The following is a 20,000-nucleotide window of genomic DNA, read 5'->3' as shown; positions in this document are numbered from 1 at the left end:
AATGTTGCATATCTAGCTGTCTTCTACCGCTATTTTCATGCTAAGTGCTCTTCTGATCTTGCTAACTGCATGCCTCCCCTCCTCCCGCGGCCTCGCTGCACAAGACTTTCTTCTTTCTCTCACCCCTATTCTGTCCACCTCTCTAATGCAAGAGTTAATCAGTATTCTCAATCATTCATCCCTTTCTCTGGTAAACTCTGGAACTCCCTGCCTGCTTCTGTTTTTCCACCTTCCTACGACTTGAATTCCTTCAAAAGAGAGGTTTCAAGACACTTATCCTTCAGTTTTTGACTACTGCTTTGGACCCTTTTATGAGACCGGCATCTCAGTGCGTATTTTTTTTAATTGGATTTTTGTTGCCCTTGGCCAGTGTCCCCTCCTACATAAAAGAAGAAAAAAAAAAAAACTCTGGAGCTCCCTGCCTGCTTACGTATTTTCTCCTTCCTATGACCTGAACTCTTTCAAGAGGAAAGTTTCACTTATCCTTATGATCCTTTGATTTTTGACGACCGCTTTTGACTGTTTGTTGACCGGCACCTCTGTGGGCTTTTTTTTTTTTTCTTATAATTTTGTTGCCCTTCGCCGGTGCCCCTTCTACATAAAGAAAAAAAAAAAAAAGGAATTATGGGTCACGGATGCACGTAAAGATAGCTCTGTGTTCCAGTAACTTCGCCAGCCAAGCTCACGGGAACACAGGAACGCTGCCGCCACCTGGTGCTGTCACTCGCTGACTGCTCTGTGTATTCCTGTCTTGCGTTGAATCGTGTGGCAAATCTATCTTATTTCATCCAAGACTATTGTTTAATTGTAAGATGCCAGATTGCCTTTAATTTGCCACACGCTTCAAAACAAGACGGGGACACGTAAACCAATCAGCGAGTGAGGGCATCAGTCAGTGGCAGTGCAATGTTGCCAAGCTTGTGTCCTCACCTGCTGAAATTACTGTAACATACTTGGTAACACAAGATATTTATTTATTTATTTATTTATTTATTTATCTATTTTACGTAAGACAAGTTCTGGCCAAGACATGGATAAAAATGGCGACTGAAGGTGCCTGTCCCTTGAGACGACAGCCTTAAAACAAAACCAAAGTTACGTTAAGAAGTGTCTTGCAATCATCCTCTTGTAAGTATTAGGCAAAGGGGAATACAGAAGGCATGATGTAATAGACAGTATAGTGTACAGCGTCCCAAAAGTTGAAAAAAAAAAAAAAAAACACAGTGGACTGAATGTAGCTGCGGCCTGAATGACTGCTGCTGCCCATTTGCCTCCTACACTGTGGCTCCACCAACACACACACACACACACACACACACACACACACACAACACTACCACGCCTACAACAGTTACATATTTTACCTACAGCGTCCCACAAGTTAAAGAAATCTGGCACTGAACTGATTGGAGCTGGGGCCTGATTGGCTGCTGCTGCCCATTAACCTCCTTCAGTGCGCCTCCACCAACACAACACGCACAACACTACCACGCCAACAAGCACTGACACTCTCCCTCGCAAACAACAGAAGCTCTTGATTGCATCTTTCTCTTTCCTGAGAACGAAACTAAGTCCTTTCTGATAGTACAGTTAGCAGAGGCACCAGCTTACCAAGAGGAACGTGATTTGTTACTGTTTGAAATTCCTTGAATAGAAAGCAAACTTCATAAATGTACACTTTATTTTATATGTTCATTAGCTTCTTTGTGATTTAAGTATTATGAAGATAAGATTGTAAGGTAAAGTCAGTTTCTCTCTCTCTCTCTCTCTCTCTCTCTCCTCTCTCTCTCTCTCTCTCTCTCTCTCTCTCTCTCTCTCTGGAATCACCACTTGTTTACGTAACTGAGTTGAGGGTCAGTCTCTCCTGGGATCAATGTGGTTTGTCCTGTCTGATTCTCTCTCTCTCTCTCTCTCTCTCTCTCTCTCTCTCTCTCTCTCTCTCTCTCTCTCTCTCTCTCGTGTGTGTGTGTGTATGTGTGTGTGTGTGTGTGTGTGTGTGTGTGTGTGTGTGTGTGTGTGTGTGTGTGTGTGTGTGTGTGTGTGTGTGTGTGTGTGTGTGTGTGTGACAGCCAAAAACAGAAAAAAAAACAGCATATCTTTGTTTGTACCTGACGAGGCTGTTTGTGATAAACCACACACACACACACACACACACACACACACACAGACACACACACACACACACACACACACACACACACACACACACACACACACACACACACACACACACACACACACACACACTCTCTCTCTCTCTCTCTCTCTCTCTCTCTCTCTCTCTCTCTGGCCGGTATTCTGAAACACTGCTCTTCCACCACGACTATTTTTCCCAAGGCCACAGAGAGTATTAGCGGAGTTTTCTAGAATGTTTTTCCAGTTGTTAATGTAGAAATCTTGTTAATCTGTCACTAGAATTATAAAAAAACACACGTAAAAACCCGTGTCACTTCAACTAGAGGCTTTTCAAACTAGAGCAGCGTAGAAGTGTTTCACAATATGGTCTCTCTCATCCTCTCCTCCCCCCCTCTCTCTCTCTCTCTCTCTTACCTCCCAGCTTGAGTTGCGCGGATCCCTGAGCAGAGCCTTCCAGATTGGACACTAAGCACTGGTACATGCCCCTGTCTTCTCTCTTCACCTCCTCCACCACCAGCATCCTCTGCCCCACCAGCCGCACCCGCTCAGTCACCTTGAGAGCGTCTCCGTCCTGCGGGGGGAACAAGAAAGGTATAATGAGAGAAGGGAAGGGAGGAAAGAGTGAAGGGGGTAAGGGCGGGAGAAAGGGAAGGGAGTGTGAGTAAGGGAAGGGAAGGGAGAGGGAAAGTGTCCGTTAGGGAAGGGAGGAAAGAACGAAGGGGTTAAGAACAGGAGAAAGGGAAGGAAGAGAGTGTAAGGAAAGGAAAGGGAGAGAGGAAAGCGTCTGCTAGAGTGTGAGGTTTTTTTTGAAAAGGACTGAATGTGGGAGTGAAGGAACGAGTAAGGGGAAAGTGAAAGAGTGTGAGGGTTTTCTGAAAAGGACTGAGTGTGGAGGGAGTGAAGGAACGAGCAGGGGAAAGTGAAAGAGTGTGAGGGTTTTCTGAAAAGGACTGAGTGTGGAGGGGGTGAAGGAACGAGCAGGGGAAAGTGAAAAGAGTGTGAGGGTTTTCTGAAAAGGAATGAGTGTGGAGGGAGTGAAGGAACGAGCAGGGGAAAAGTGAAAGGGATGGAAGGAGTAGGGAGTGTATGCGTGTATAGAGCAAAAGTGTGAGTGTTGGTGGCGGGAATACTCGTACATGGGAGGAACAGATGCCAGAAGCCTCTCCTATCCGTCTGTAACGAGGGTGTCTGCTTATCTGTTTACTACTACTAGTGAACTACGTGTGGAAGAGCAGGACAGAATAGGAAGGAGGACGTGTGTGTGTGTGTGTGTGTGTGTGTGTGTGTGTGTGTGTGTGTGTGTGTGTGTGTGTGTGATAATAAGCTGGTAGATATTTCCATGACCAAGGGGACAATGAAGCAGGAAACAGAGATAGGCTTCAAACTCTATATTATAACCGCGGTCAGATGAAATATAGTGTAGCGTACTAAAAGAATGCAAAGATGTTATCAGTGAGCCGCCGGTTATTATCTTCAGGAAAGGACAAGCTTGAGGAGAGGTGTCGCTGTGTGGAGGTAAGCCAGTGTAGCGCCCTTCGTTAATAAAAGGAACGAAACATTACGTCAAACTGGCGACCTGTCAGCCTAACCTCAATTACAGCAGGTAAAGTAATGAAGTCTGTAATTGTGAGGAACATTAGGAATCAAACAGACCAGCATAGGTTGATTAAGGATGCGGCTTCATGTCTCACCAACTTGTAAATTCCAAGAGGCAGCAGATAATGGGGATAATTATGGCTTAATAACCTGGACTGTAGCGAGGCGTTTGATAAGGTGCTCCATCAACGCCTCGTGAGCAAAACTGCGGCGCTCAGGAGACAAAGTTTCAGGCTGGAGCAGGTCAATGGCTGAACAAAAGGCAATAAAACTTGTGATAAATGGCTGCAAATCCAAGTGGGGACAAGCAATTTGTAGCGTGTCAAAGGGATAAGTTTGAAAGTCACTGTTATCTTTAATAACCAATACATTAATGATCTCGGTGATAGGACCAGTAGCGATATTAACTTTGGAGAACATAGATAGGCAGGTTACTCAAGTCATATTTGGTTACCATCGCCTTGCAGACACATTGAGGCAGGATGAACGAATTGACTTTATACAGATAGATAAAGCCAACGCAAATGCAAGGCGGAAGAAGCATACCGAAAGTAGATAAAATGCACATAACAGGTACACAATAAGGAACGAGGCTCTGGTGAGATATGAGAGCGAAAAGGATTTGGCAGTTACATTTGGCTCAGAAGTAAAGCTAATCGCGTATCAGGATTAATCTTTGGGACCGTTAAAAAGTACAAGTCCTGAAGATATCAAAATTATAATTGGCGCTAGTCACACTTCGTCTAGATCATACTGTGCACTTTTGGCCGCGTATTACAGAAAGGATATAGGTCTGTTAGAATCAGTACAGGGGAGAAATGACTAAAAATATACAAAGAAGGAGGTTTACCTGGCTTCCTGGAGCGCCTCTTGTCTTCTTATGCAAAGGATAGCAGGAAGATAGAGGAGGAATGGATTAATGAAGAGAGAGAAAAAGACAGACAGAGAGAGAGAGAGAGAGAGAGATGATAGAGAGGGTAGATTGTAAGAGAAAAAGGAGATTGAATAAAAAGTGAGATTATTTCTTAAACCTAGTCCTTCCTTTTGTTTTTGCTTTCTGATTTCTTTTAGTTTGTTTCTTTCGTCATTGTTATTGGTTTGTATTTGTTGTTGTTGTTGTTGTTGTTGTTGTTTTTTCGGTTACAGATTTTATTTTTTTGTTCCTGTCCTTCTCTTCTCCTTTGTTTACTTGCCTACTCTTCCTTCCCTCCTTTTATTGCGCTCTTATACTGTTCCCTTTCGCGTCTCCCTTCTTCCTCTTCCTCCTCCTCTTCCTCCTCCACCTTCTCCTCCTCCACCTGTCTCTTTCTATGTCTTTATTAACTTCCTTCCATATTATTCTTCCTGTCTCTTTCCTTCCTCCTCTACCTGCTGTTCTTTCCTTCTTTTATTCTGGATTTTTTTCCTCTTTTCTTCTCTCCTTTCCTCTTTTCTTCCTTTTCCTTCTTTCTTCTTGCTGTTCTCCTTTCCTTTCCTCTTTTTTTCCTTTCTATCATATTCTACTCTACATTTCACATATTACACCTCTCTCTCCTCTCTCTCTCTCCCTCTCTCTCTCTCTCTCTCTCTCTCTCTCCTCTCTCTCTCTCTCTCTCTCTTTATTGCTTATCTATCCCTTTCAGCACCTCCTTTCCTCCCCCTTCCCTCTTACGTCCCAAACCTTCTCCCTCTCTCTCTCTCTCTCTCTCTCTCTCTCTCTCTCTCTCTCTCTCTCTCTCTCTCTCTCTCTCTCTCTCTCTCTTACCTTGAACCACGTGATAGTGTCCTGAGGGAATCCTTCAGGGGAACAATTGAAGGTCGCACGCCCGCCCACGTCCACAGTCTGTACCTGGGGCGTGATGTGGGCGGTGAGGGGCGCCCACACCTCCAGGCTGGTGTGGGCGCGCTCAGAACCAACGCTGCTCGACACCACACACACGTACCTAGGGAGAGACACGTTCTGTACATGGTGGTGGTTGTGTTAGGGTGTGTGTGTGTGTGTGTGTGTGTGTGTGTGTGTGGGGGGGGGAGTCATGGGTAGGGGGGTGGACGATGGGTTAGGTTAGGTGGGTCATGGAGTGGGTTGTGTGTGTGTGTGTGTGTGTGTGTGTGTGTGTGTGGGCGGGTGAGTGGCTGGGTGTTTGGTTGGTGGGGGAGAAGAGGTGGATGCGTGAATGAAATTATTGTTGTTATTGTTGTTGTTGTTGTTGTTGTTGTTGTTGGTGGTGGTGGTGGTGGTGGTGGTGGTGATGTGTGTGTGTGTGTGTGTGTGTGTGTGTGTGTGTGTGTGTTTATGTAAGTTAAAATACGTAAACAAATAAAAAGATAACACAAAACTTTACACAAAAAAAAAAAAAAAGTAATGCCCGGTACGTTTAAAAAGTGTAAATACTGAAAATTCAATAAAATATAGAGAAAATAAAAAAGGTGGTGGTCTCTTCAATGAGTTGCTTCAAATCTCCATTAATGTAAAATGTATCAAAAGACCTTAAAGGAACGCTGATCTATATTCCTTTATGAATAACGAGCATGTCATTTTTTTCTTCCTTTTCCCTTGATTCCTTGTTCTCTTCTTCCCTTTCCCTTCCTCTCCTTTCTTCTTGGTTTTTGTCTGGATTCCTCTCTTTTCTTCTTTTCCTTTCTTTTCCCCTCTACTTATTTGTCTCTTTTTTCTTTTTTTTTCTTTTTCTTCTTTTACCTCTTCCTTTCTTGTCTACATTCTTTTCTTTCTCTTTTTCATTTTTTCTTTTTCTTCTTTTACCCTTCCTTCCTTATCTACATTCTTTTCTTTCTCTTTTTTTTATTTTTCACTTTTCTTCTCGTTCGTCTTCCTTTTTCGTCTAGATTCCTTCCTCTCTTCCTTTTTCCTTCCTTTCCTTCTTTTTATCATCATTTTTTTTTCTGTACCTTATTTCATTTATAAAATAATCTTTACTAAATTTATCATATCCTCTTTATTCTTATCATCAATTGCAACCTTTTCTTCCTTATCTTATCTTATTCTTATTCCATTCTGCTCATATTCTTTCATTATCTTCTTCTTGTTCTTCTTTCTCTTCTTTTATTTCCTATTTCACCATATATTTTCTCCTCCTCCTCCTTTTCACTCTCTTTCTGCTCCTCCTCCTCCTCTTCCTCCTCGTCTTTATTCTCCTGTTTCCTTTCTAATTCTTTTCCTTTTTATCATATTTTATTTTACATTTCACATATTTCACCTCTCTCTCTCTCTCTCTCTCTCTCTCTCTCTCTCTCTCTCTCTCTCTCTCTCTCTCTCTCTCTCTCTCTCTCTCTATGTAATCTCTCATTTTCTTTATCGCTCTCTCTTATGTATTTTTATCAGTTTCTTCCTATCGCTCCTTTATCATCTGTTATTCTTCCCCTCCTCTTCGTAAAGTTAATTTTATCATTGTAACATTTTGTCTTCTACTTCTTTTCCTTCTTTATTCTCTCTCTCTCTCTTCTCCTTCTTCCCCTCCTCCTCCTTTTTCTTATTCTTCTTCTTTACTTTCTCCATATTGTTTCTGTTCTATTTCCTCTCTATCTCCTTCTTTCTCCTTCCCTTTCTCTTCCTCCTCCTCCTCCTCCTTCTCCTCCTCCTTCTCCTTCTTCTTCTTCTTCTTCTTCTTCTTCTTCTTCTTCTTCTTCTTCTTCTTCTTCTTCTTCTTCTTCCTCTTTTTTCTTCTTTTCTTTCTTTTCTTCTTCTTCTTCTTCTTCTTCTTCTTCTTCTTCTTCTTCTTCTTCTTCTATTTTTCTTTCTATCGTCCATTTGAACATAAAATTTCCTCCTCCTCTTCCTCCTCTTCCTCCTCCTCTTCTTCCCTTTTTTTCCTCTTTTTATCATCCTCTTTATCATCACTTTCTCTTATTCCCCGTTTATTATCCTCTTCCTTCTCGTCTCTCTTTTATTCCAAGTATCTTACCTCCATTTTTTCCCTTCGCCTGCTATTCCTCATCTTCGTGAAGCTGTCAAGGGAACAAGAGAGAGAGAGAGAGAGAGAGAGAGAGAGAGAGAGAGAGAGAGAGAGAGAGAGAGAGAGAGAGAGAGAGAGAGAGAGAGAGAGAGAGAGAGAGAGAGTATTTTCCCAACCAAAAGATAAATAATAGGACAAGATGAGTAATATTTTTCACACGTCAGTCAGGAAACAGGAAAAAAGTAGAAAAAAAGAAAAATGTATCTTCCTTGTTGGATGATTTTTCCTCCTCCTCCTCCTCCTCCTCCTCCTCCTCCTCCTCCACCTCCTCCTCCTCCTCCTCCTCCTCCTCCTCCTCCTCCTTCTCCTTCTCTTCCTGTTCCTTTTCCTCTTATTTGTCTGAAGATTAAAGAGCTTTCATTACATTGCCAGGAAATTATGAGAAGATTAGCTGGAAAAGAGTTTGTTGATTGTGTGTGTGTGTGTGTGTGTGTGTGTGTGTGTGTGTGTGTGTGTGTGTGTGTGTGTGTATACGAGAGAGAGAGAGAGAGAGAGAGAGAGAGAGAGAGAGAGAGAGAGAGAGAGAGAGAGAGAGAGAGAGAGAGAGAGAGAGAGAGAGAGAGAGAGAGAGAGAATTGTAGGCAAATATGAAGAAAAAACGGATAAGAAAATGAGAAAACTGTGAAAAAATAAAGAAACAAAACTATACCAAAAAAAATAAATAAAAAAAGAAAAACACACAAAAATAATATAATGAAGAAAGGAACAGAGGAAAATAAAGAAGAGAGAAGATACATTACGAAAGAAGTGAATAGCGAGGATAGTGATGATGCGAGATAATAGACAAGAAGGAAAGAACGGAAGGAGGAAAGGAAGGAAGGAAGGAAAAAAATGACTTGGTTGATGGAAAAATCCTGGTTTTCTCACTTCAAGTAAATTCCTCATTTTCTCTGCAATACATCCTTTTCTTCCCCCTCCTCCTCCTCCTCTTCCTCCTCTTCCTCCTCCTCCTCCTCCTCCTCCTCCTCCTCCTCTATTATTATCATACTTCTATCACTACCTTGTCTCCTTCTTCTTCTTCTTCTTCTTCTTCTTCTTCTTCTTCTTCTTCTTCTTCTTCTTCTTCTTCTTCTCCTCCACCTCCTCCTCTACCTTTCTCTTCTATTTCTCACTCACTCCTCTTTCTATAATTAACGCTACTTCCTCCTCTTCTTTCACCTTGTCCTCCTTCTTCTTTCTTCTAAAATCTCCTCCTCCTCTTCTTCTTCTTCTTCTAACCTTCTTCTTCTCCTCCTCTTCTTCTTCTTCCACCTCTTTCTTTTACCCTATCTTATGAAAATTCAGTTAGCTTTTTTTCGTCACAACTTTTCCCAACAGTTTCCATGGCAGGGCAGGACGGAGGGAGGGGTGGGTGGGTGGGGAGGAGCCTTCTACTGTACTGTCCTGTCTCTCCACCCTCAGCTGGCTAAAGGTTTGTTGGTCTTTGGCTGTCATATGTGTTCTACTGCATTCTTCATCTCTTTTTCACATTTTTCTCCTCCTCCTTTTCCTTCTCTTCACAAATCTCTTCTTTTCTTCCTTTTTCTCCTTCTCCTCCTCCTACAATTTCTTCTTCCTCCTTTGCATCCTTCTTCACTCATTTACCTCTTCTTTTTTTCTCTTCACAGTCCTCTTTGTATCTTCTTCCTCCTCCTCCTCCTCCTCCTCCTCTTTATACGGTAGCTTCACACACCTCTTCCTCCTTCTCATCTTTACAGAACCTTCATATCTTCCTCCTCATCCTGTTTTGCTTCCACCTCTTCCACCACCTCCTCCTCTTCCTCCTCACTGAAACTCTTCTTCTTCCACCTCCTCCTCTTTCTTATACAGCCTCTTCTCGTCCTTCGCAACTTCCTCCTTCTTCCTACTAATCTTTCCTCCTACACGACCTCCTCCTCCTCCTCCTTCTCCTCCTCGTCTTCTTCATTCCCAACTCGTTTTTTCTTTCTCCTCCTTGTATTCACTTTCTCTCACCTTCCTCTTCTTCCTCCTATCTACCTTCTTTTATCCCGTACTCCTCTTCCTCCTCCTCCTCCTCCTCCTACTCGCCTTCCTCTCTCACACCTCTTCCTCCTCCTCTTCCTTATAATCCTCCTACCTATCTTATTTATCTCACATCTTCCTCCTCCTCCTCCTCCTCCTCTTACTACTACCACTACTACTTTTTTTTTTTTTTTTACTACTACAAATACCTCCACCCCATGTTTATTGATGTGTCAATTAGGGGCTCCATTACTTGGAGGTCATTAGCCCCAGCTCCCGCTAATGACTGTGGCATCCAACCATATCTAATACTCTATAATATAAACATTAGTTGTTAACTATAAATTCATTCTACCTCTACTCTATCTACGAGTACTCTTATGCCACTCTCCACCACTGTAGCCTCACAGTCGAGGCCTCCTAAGTCTGCAGGTATGGGAGTGGAATGCCTTGTCCCCCTGAGACACAGGAGGGCAGATCTGAGGAGGGAGAATGAGAGACGGCACCTCATCCATGCGACGACATGGCTCCTTGGCTGGTGCTTCTTTTCTGCCATTAGGTCGGCTAGTCTTGAGTAGAAGCACTGAGCCTTGGAGCCCATCCCGCCAGATGTGGTGAAGACCAGAGGTGTGAAGCTGCCCTGGTCAACGTGTTGGATTCTCTCCCCATACGCTCGGATCTTCTCCTGCTCATTCTTGCGGTGGGCGGCCTCCAGGGAGAGTTCGTGGTGACAGGCGGCCATCGGGTCAAAGATCCGTATGTCCATGAATGCTTTCTGTCCCCTTGTCCAGAACCCTCGTGCACTGACGTCGACTCGAGCCTCGTTGGTGGTGTTGGCTGTTCTGTAGCGCAGGTGCTCGCCGTCTAGCGGCAGGAGGGTCGGTTCAGTGGAGACATCGTGGCACACCTCCCTGAGCATGCTGGCGGTCAGATCTCTCACCTCATCGTGCCTGATACATACGAATCCCCCTTTTTGCACGTCATGGTGTGGTTGACGTCATTGGGGGAGCCACACACACAAGTACTTGGGAGTCCTTCCATCGGCCAGCCGTACCTCAGAGCAATGGCGTCGACAAATTCTTGTTTGTTGAGGCTGAAGCCCTTCGCTCTGATGGGCAGTGACGTTAGCCAGTTAGAGGCTCCCGTTTCCTGTGCAGTGAGGATTTTTCTCACTGTGGTTGCAGGCAGGATGTTTATCAGGTCTTCGAGACAGTTTCGTTGATGTTGTTGCCTATCTCTAGATATACTCGTAATTCGTCCTTGCTCAGTGACTGCACTTTGGGCTATTTCACCATGTGCGTCCTGAGCAATGATCTTCTCTGTGAGGGACCTGGTGAGCTTGAGGGAGTTGAGGTTCTCCACAGTCGCCAACTTCTCAGGGGAGGTGATTCCCATCCCGCCCAGTCTTGGTGGAAGTTCGAGCAGCGCCCTTTCCCCATCTCCGATGGTGTGGTATCTCAGTAACGCTGGGAGGAAGGTGTTCCTTATTGAGACCTCCAGTGGTGCAAGGAGAGGGCTGATGCCTGGGATGGTGCGCATGGCGAATCTCCATCGATGCTGCAAGCCGTGGGTGTAGGCAGAGTAGGCTGCATGAGGCTCAGTCCTGGCCATGTCAGACAGGACTTCCACCTCATGTATCCACTCCTTCACCTTTTCTCCTATGTACTCCTTCTTACTACCACTACTACTACTACTACTACTACTACTACTACTACTACTACTACTACTACTACTACCACCAGCATTCTTTCTTCTCTCGTACCTCTGTTCTTCTTTTTCTTCTTCATTTGCCTTATACCAATCAGTCAATCAGTCCTTCTTCTTCTTCTTCTTCTTCTTCTTCTTCTTCTTCTTCTTCTTCTTCTTCTTCTTCTTCTTCTTCTTCTTCTTCTTCTTCTTCTTCTTCTTCTTCTTCTTCTTCTTCTTCTTCTTCTTCTTCTTCTTCTTCTTCTTCTTCTTCTTCTCCTCCTCCTCCTCCTCCTCCTCCTCCTCCTCCTCCTCCTCCTCCTCCTCCACCTCCTCCTCCTCCTCCTCCTCCTCTTCTTCCCCTTCCACCTCCTCCTCCTCCTCCTCCTCCTCCTCCTCCTCCTCCTCCTCCTACTTGTCTTCCTCCTCTCACATATCCCTCTTTCTCCTCCTCCTCCTCCTCCTCCTCCTCCTACCTGTCTTCCTCCCCTCACATCACCACCACCACCACCACCACCACCACCACCACCACCTAAGGATTCAGGACAGGTAACACTGGATATGAAATTCCTACCTGCCGGCGTCCGAGGCGGTGACCTGCCGTATGAGAAGAGACCCTCCGACCTGCTGGATCCTGCCGTCCTGCACCACGGGCGCCTCCACCTTGCCGTTCACCCCGGTGCCACCTGGCGGGACACGCGGGAAACTCTCTTAGCGCCTCGCAGCTACAGGGGTGTGTTACGTTAGGTTAGGTTGGCTTAGGTAAGGGGAAGCAAGGTGTGCCAGGGGCCTGAGATTTTGTTGATTTCTATTGTGTGTGTGTGTGTGTGTGTTGTGTGTGTGTGTGTGTGTGTGTGTGTGTGTTTTCCTTAATATTTCTATATGGTTTTATTTACTGATACATCGATTTTATTTTTCATTTTTAGTTGAGGTGAAAATTTCTAATGCGGAACGTTTGTGCAGGAGAGAGAGAGAAGAGAGAGAGAGAGAGAGAGAGAGAGAGAGAGAGAGAGAGAGAGAGAGAGAGAGTCAGTGATATTACTTATTTACTCTTCTTTGGTGTTTTTAAAATTTGTATAGATGTTTAATCAAATATATTTTTACTTATTTCCTTTAATTTCTATTTGTTTATTTCACGTCAGTATATTTTCTTCTCTTTGTGAATGTATGTTTTATTTTTCCTATTCACATATATTTACTTGTATATATTTTCATCTATTAATACATCTAATATTTCTATTTTCACGTATTAATTTCAGATCATTATTTCCTTATTATAATCATCCTATTTTCCTAGATCTTTTTACGCTATTTATTAACCTATTCATCTTCCACTCTTTCTTTTGACTTCTTATTTTGTTACTGTACTTCACATTATCACTTTCCTCCTATTCCCTCTCCGTTACCTTCTTATCTTTGATCTTACTCACTTATCATCTCTCATTTTAACTCTTCGTCCTCCTTTCTTTGTCTTCTTCCCAAATCTCCTTTATTTAATTTTCTTGCTACCATCTATTCCATTTATCCCATTTTCTTCTTTTCTCTCTTCCCCTTTCTTCCCTTCTTATCCTTCTCTTCTTGTCCTTCTCTGCTCTTCCATTTCCCTCGTTTTCTCAAGTCTTTTAGTGCATTATTCCTTCTTCTCCTCGCCTTCTTCATTCTCTCCTTTTACTCGCATTTCCATTTTTTTATCATCTCCCCCTCCCTTCTCTCTTCTCTTTCTTCTCTTTCTTCTTCTACCTCTTCGTTTCCTTTTAGCCTTTATTAACTCTTTTTTGGGATTTACTGATTCTCTCTCTCTCCTCTCTCTCTCTCCTCTCTCTCTCTCTCTCTCTCTCTCTCTCTCTCTCTCTCTCTCTCTCTCTCTCTCTCTCTCTCTCTCTCTCAACCTTTATTACAATATCCTCCACCAGTCTATTATTCCGTTTTCTCATTCTCATCTTTCTCTTCTCAATTTCTTATCCCTTCTTTACTATTCTCCTTTCTTCTCTTCTCTCATTTATCTTTTTATTTTATTCTCTTTGCATTCCTCCTCTGTAATTATCTATTCCTATTTTTCTCTTTGTGGTCTTTATTCTTTTCTTTCTTTCTCCATTATTTTTTTTTCTATCTCCTTCCTTTCTCCCTCTCCTCCTTTGTCATGTTTCGTTTCTCTCTTCCTTTCTCATTATTCTTCCTTCATCACTTTTTCTGTATCCTTTCATTTTTCTCTAATTTCTTCGTATTCTATTTACTTTTTTTTTCTCTCTCTCTCTCTCTCTTCCTCCTCTTCACATTGAAAAAAAAAGAGCAAATGGTCGGGAAAGATGATAAAAACAGTGCATGTGATAATAGATGATTAGAAACACACACACACACACACACACACACACACACACACAGGATGACAGTTTATGAGTTTGGCTCTGGCTAACTGACAGACAAACCAATTAACTGACTGAATGACTGACTAATTGACTGGCTAACTTGACTGAACCTGACTGACTGACTGACTAACTGACTGATTGGTTACCTGACTGACTGACTGACTGGCTACCTAAATGAATGACTAGCTAATTAACTGATTGGCTGACTGACTGGCCAAGAGAATGCCTGACTGACTATGTAACTGAATGAAGTTCCCAAAGACTTGACAAATAAAAACACTGGTAATTCTTATCTAACTAGCTAACAAACAAGCATACTAACTAACTAGCTTATCAAATAACTAGCTGACCAACTGACTAACCAACCAATCAAGCAGACAACTAAATAATTACATAATTAAGCTAAGTAACAAACAACAAACTTCCACTGCCTGCCTAAAAACACAACGTCAGGTAACATATTAAAGATTACACATCAAAGGCCATGTGAGAAGAGTGAATGAGTGACTGAGTGACGGAGAGAGTGAGAGAGTGGCGGGTACTGAGTGAGGGGGACAGTGAGTGGCGGGTACTGAGTGAGGGAGACAGTGAGTGGCAGGTGCTGAGTGAGGGAGACAGTGAGTGGCGGGTACTGAGGGAGACAGTGAGTGGCGGGTACTGAGTGACGGAGACAGTGAGTGGCGGGTACTGAGTAAGGGAGAGAGTGAGTGGCGGGTCCTGAGTGAGGGAGGACAGTGAGTGGCGGGTACTGACTGGTACTGGGGTATGGGGAAGCCCTGGGCAGCGCAGGGCAGCTCCACCGTGTGTCTGAGGGAGGCGGTGACGGAGGAACGGGAATCTGTGATGCGTGGAGGCACGGAGGACCGCGGCTCGTTCACCATCAGCCTGGAAAAATAAAATATTACAAAGAATTACACAAGAAAACATTACACAATTTTTTTCCTTTTTAAGAGGGACACTGGCCAAGGGCAACGAAAACGTCAAAAAAAAAAAAAAAAAAGCCTACAAGAGTGCCAATCCTCAGAGAATCAAAAAGATTATCCAAAAACGGAAGACAAGTGTCTTGAATCCTTCCTCTTGAAAGAGATGAAGTCATAGGAAAGAGGAAATACAAAAGCAGGCAGGGAGTTGCAGAGTTTACCACCAAAAGAAGTAAATGATTGAGAGTACTGCTTAACTCTTGCATTAGAGAGATGGAAAGAACAAGGGTGAGAGAAAGTAGAAAATCGTGTGCAGCGAGGACCTGGGAGGAGGAGAGTCATGCAAGTTAGCAAGATCAGAAGAGGAAAAGAAGATGACCAAGACTCAGTAAGGAAAGCCTGATCACCAAGTAGAGCGGGCCTCGACGGAACTCATACAGGCGATCAGATAATAAGGTTGTGGACTGATAGATGTTTACGAAACTTTCCTATTGAGGACAGATTAAAAAACGTTAGAGAGGCGGGAAATTAAAACAAAAGGACTGTAGTTTGAGAAATAAGAGCAGTCACCCCTTTTGAGGAACAGGCTGAATGTAGGCAAACTTCCAGTAGGAAGGGAAAGGTTCATAGACAGAGTTGAAAGAGTTTGACTAGGCAAGTGCAAGCACGGAGGCACAGTTTCGGAGAACAATAAAAAGGGACCCATCAAGTCCATAAGCCTTCCGTGGGTTTAGGCCAGCGAGGGCATGGAAAACATCACTGCGAAGGATCTTAATGGGTAGCATGAAGTAGTCACAGAGAGGAGATGAAGGAACAAGTCCTGAATCATCCAAAGTAGTGTTTTTAGCAAAGGTTTGAGGGAAGAGTTCAGCTTTAGAAATAGATGAGATGGCAGTGGTGCCATCAGGTTGAAATAAAGGAGGGAAATAAGAAGCAAAGTTATTGGAGATGTTTTTGGATAGGTGTCAGAAGTCATGAGGGGGAGTTGGATCTTGAAAGATTTTGACACTTTCTGTTAATGAAGGAGTTTTTGGCTAGTTTGGCCAAGTTTGAGAACAAACTTGGCATGGTTCCGAGTAGAAATATAAAGCGCATGAGATTCTGGTGATGGAAGGCTCAAGTACTTTGTGGGCCACCTCTCTATTATGTATAAACACAAGAATAGGTTGTGTTGAACGAAGATTTGGAAGATTTAGGTCGAGAAAAAGAGTGAGGAATGTACGCCATCATGCCAGACACTATCACCTCTGTTATGTGCTCGGTACACAGACACAGAAGCAGTAGTCATTCCATGGAAAATCAGAATAATATCTCCTCTGGTCAGAAATACGAGTAGGGTGTTGCACCAATTGCTCAAGGTAGTGGAGGATAGCAAAGCTAAAGGCTAGTTCACCAGGGTGGCCAGTGAAAGAAGAGGAAAGACAAAGCTGGTGGTGAATACTGAAGTCTCCAAGAATGGAGATCTCCGCGAAAGCGAAGAGAGTCAGAATGTGTTCACTTTGGAAGTTAAGTAGTCAAAGAAATTTCTTATAGTCAGAGGAGTTAGGTGAGAGGTATACAGCACAGATAAATCTAATTTGAGAATGACTTTGTAATTGTAGCCAGATGGTGGAAAACTCGGAGGATTCAAGAACGTGGGCACGAGAGCAGGTTATCTCGTTAAACACATAGATGCAACATCCAGCTTTGTATTGAAAATGAAGATAGAGAAAGTAGGAGGAAGAGAGAATGGGTTACTGTCAATTTCGGTGAGGAAAAGAAGATGAGGTTTAGTAGAGGAGAGGTGGTGTTCTGCAGATTGAAGATTATACTTAAGGCTGCGAATGTTGCAGAAATTAATGAAGAAGTAGAGAGGAGTGTCAAGAAACTTAGGGTCGATACCAGAAGAGCAGTCCGACCTATGGACATTTGTGGTCCTCTCCTCAGAAGGAGAGGAGATATTAAAAATAATAATAATAATAATAATAATAATAATAAATAAATAGGAAAATAAAAAAAAATGATTACGAATTACACAAAATTATTAAAAAGAACATTGCGAATTATTACAAATGATAAAAAAAAAAATATGAACAATTAAAAAAAATAATAAAAACAAGATTACGGGATTATTAAAGAGGATTTACACCAGAGATAATAAGAACATATATTGGAAAAGGATTATGAGAGGATTAAAAAGGATTAGAAAAGGATCACGAATTATTGCAAAGGATTAAAAAATGAATTAGCTATTAGAAAGGATTACAGAATAAAGGATAGGAAAGGACATCATGAAATAGTTTAAGAAGAATTGAGTGGCAAAAAAAAAGAAAGAAAATAAAGATCGGATTACAGATTGTTACAAAGAGATTAAAAACGATTACGAATCATTACAAAGGATTACACAAGTGAGTTTATGAAAGGACATTGAAAAAGGACTGTAAAAGAATTATGAATTTTTGCAAAGGATTCAAGTGGTTATGAATTATTACCAAAAGAAAAAAAAAATAACGGACGATTATAAAGCATGACACACTAGAGGTTAATAAAAAATGTTGGAAAAAAAAAACGTTACAAATCATTGCAAAAGATAAAAAAAAAATATTGTAAAGGATTTGGAGGGATTACGAATCAAAAACAAATAAAAAAGTGTTTTGAATTGCTATCACGATTACAGCAAAATATTAAGAATGGATGAAAAGGGATTAAAAGGATGAAAAGATGATTGAAAATTATTATAAAGGGTTGACAAAGATGACAAAGATTATAAATCATTACAGACGATAAAAATTAATACAAACGACCATAAAAGTTTACGATTATTAAAAAAAAAAAAATACCACTAATTTCAAAGTATGAAGAGCAACTGTTATCTACAATGAATTACAAAAGAAACTACACAAGGCAACAAATGTTAACGATTTCAGAGATTCAGGAAAATTACAAAGGATTACAAATGATTACTACTACGTACAAAGAGTTGCAAGAAATTATATAAAGTAATAAAGGATCAAATTTCAGACATTCAGGAAGATTACAAAGGATTACATACTATTGAAAATTACAAAAAACAACCAGATTACAACAGATTACCAAACGAGGCGAATACACAAAGATTACACCCTGTCAGATTACACTCACTCTAAAACTATTGAAATTTACAAGTCTATTTCCGCCTGCACTCCTCCAGTCGTTAAGTCTCTCTCTCTCTCTCTCTCTCTCTCTCTCTCTCTCTCTCTCTCTCTCTCTCTCTCTCTCTCTCTCTCTCTCTCTCTCTCTCTCTCTCGTTATTTTTTTCCCACCTTACTTTAAACAGTTTTAATTTTTCAGTTCTCATGTGACAGTCTCTCTCTCTCTCTCTCTCTCTCTCTCTCTCTCTCTCTCTCTCTCTCTCTCTCTCTCTCTCTCTCTCTCTCTCTCTCTACTTTTCATCTTTTGCAAAATATTCTTTTAATATCGTCGAGTTCACATGCCATCTTTTCCTCTCTCTCTCTCTCTCTCTCTCTCTCTCTCTCTCTCTCTCTCTCTCTCTCTCACCCTTGTACTGGCTTTACCCTTCCTTTTCTTACTTCCTTTATTTCCAACATTTGTTTTCTTTTCTTCTCGCGCTGCTCATCATCTGTCCCCCTCCTTCCCTCCCTAACTCTCTCGCTCCCCTTCTCCCCCTCCCTGTTCTCCCCCCACCCATCCTCTCTCTCTCTCTCTCTCTCCCTCTCTCTCTCTCTCCTACATATCGTTCCTCTTTGGACTATATTCTGAAATACTCCTGCGCCGCGCCTCCACTGCACTCTAAAGGTTGTAGTTGAAGTGACACGGGTTCTCAAGAGTGTGTTAAAGATTCTAGTGACAGACTAACAAGATTTCCACTTTATTAGCCGGAGAAAGACCCTCGAACCCGGCTAATCATCTAAGTGGCCTTGGAAAATAATCATGGTGAGGGTCAAGCCTTTTAGAAATCGTACCTTTTTCTACGCTTACTTACCTTTTAACTTCACATCAACGCCTCCTCTCTCCTCTTCCTTCGTTCACACCTCTTGCCCCTTCCCTACCCTCCTTTCTCCCACTCTCCCGCTACTCTCCGTGCTTGTCCCTCTCTCCCTCTCTCACCTGCCTGCCACCGCGGAGATGGTGGTCTCGTCGGTCAGCACGTGTTGTGTCTCGCAGTGGTAGGACTGAAACTCGTCTGCCTTGGTCACGTGCCGGATGTGCAGCTCCCCCGTGCCGAACACCGAGTAGCGCCCACCTGGGGGAGAGGGGGCCGCTGAGAGAGAGAGAGAGAGAGAGAGAGAGAGAGAGAGAGAGAGAGAGAGAGAGTGGTGGCGGTGTTGGTGATGGTTAAAGGTTGGGGTAGCAGCAGTAGGTGGTGTTGCAGTAGTGGTAGTAGTAGTAGCAGTAGTAGTAGTAGTAGTAGTAGTAGTAGTAGTAGTAGTAGTAGTTGTAGTAGCAGTAGTAGTAGTAGTAGTAGTAGTAGTAGCACCACGCAAGTCTCATAGGGAGTGAAATGGAAGTATTTATTAAAGGTTAAAGTTAAAATGAAGTTGACAAACCCGTACATTCACTTCCATTCAAATGCAACACTAACTTCAAAATAACTTCTGGTGCCATACGTTCCCTTATAGTGCTCTCTCTCTCTCTCTCTCTCTCTCTCTCTCTCTCTCTCTCTCTCTCTCTCTCTCTCTCTCTCTCTCTCTCTCGTCTTTTCTTCCATCTTGCTGCAATCTCATCTCATTCAGTTGTGTTTTTTCCTCTTTTTTCCCCCGTTTCTTTTCCTTCCTTGTTCACTCCAGCTTCAAACAACTAGCAACTCTCCCTCTCTCTCTCTCTCTCTCTCTCTCTCTCTCTCTCTCTCTCTCTCTCTCTCTCTCTCTCTCTCTCTCTGTCCGTTTCTCTCAATCTTTTCTCTATTTTTTTCTTTTCTCTTTCCTCTTCTTCCTACCTCTTTCCCCGACTTTGTTCTTTATTTCTCACTACCACCCTCCTCTCTCTCTCTCTCTCTCTCTCTCTCTCTCTCTCTCTCTCTCTCTCTCTCTCTCACCTGTCAGCACGTCGGAAACGATCCTCTCTCCGTTGCCGCGCACCCAGGAAGTGACGCGCACGTAGTCCCGCACGAAGGAGGGCACATGGCACTTGATGACCGCCGTGTTGCCGCTGATCACGAACTCGTCATAAACCTGCACCTCGTAGTACTGGCGAACCACTGCAAGGGAGAGGGGGAGGAGGGGGTTAGCGGGAGTCAGTCATGGAGAAAGAGACTTAACCTATTGAGTGACTGTTTAGCGTACTGAAGCGGGATAAGAGGATTAGCGCCTGTAGGTGGTGGAGAGAAGCGTGTTTACGTATTGAACCACCGCAGGGGGCAGGGAGAAGAGAGAGAGACTTTAAGAGTGAGTGGAGGAGTGAGTGGA

At 42.9% G+C, this 20,000-nt stretch overlaps 1 protein-coding gene across 2 annotated transcripts in view; it reads right to left on the bottom strand.

Annotated features, from left to right (window-relative positions):
• Positions 1-5,481: 5,481 nt before the first annotated feature.
• The window catches only part of LOC135091514 (cell adhesion molecule Dscam1-like), a 115,514-nt gene continuing 100,995 nt past the window's right edge, over positions 5,482-20,000 (bottom strand). Inside the window, exons 3-7 of one of the 2 annotated variants that reach the window (XM_063989231.1) lie at positions 19,631-19,792; positions 18,703-18,838; positions 14,450-14,581; positions 11,905-12,016; positions 5,482-5,654 (exon numbers count right to left, since the gene is read on the bottom strand). In XM_063989231.1, coding sequence (XP_063845301.1) covers positions 5,619-5,654; positions 11,905-12,016; positions 14,450-14,581; positions 18,703-18,838; positions 19,631-19,792 — 578 coding nt within the window. In that variant the 3' untranslated portion in view covers positions 5,482-5,618. Of the gene's footprint in view, positions 5,655-11,904; positions 12,017-13,896; positions 14,582-18,702; positions 18,839-19,630; positions 19,793-20,000 lie in introns of those variants that run through there. The other variant, XM_063989230.1, reaches the window with a different exon arrangement.

This window comes from Scylla paramamosain, chromosome 37 (assembly GCF_035594125.1).
Source record: "Scylla paramamosain isolate STU-SP2022 chromosome 37, ASM3559412v1, whole genome shotgun sequence".
NCBI lineage: Eukaryota > Metazoa > Arthropoda > Malacostraca > Decapoda > Portunidae > Scylla > Scylla paramamosain.
Note: the sequence above shows the minus strand (reverse complement) of the source record. Positions and strands in the feature narration are given on the sequence as shown.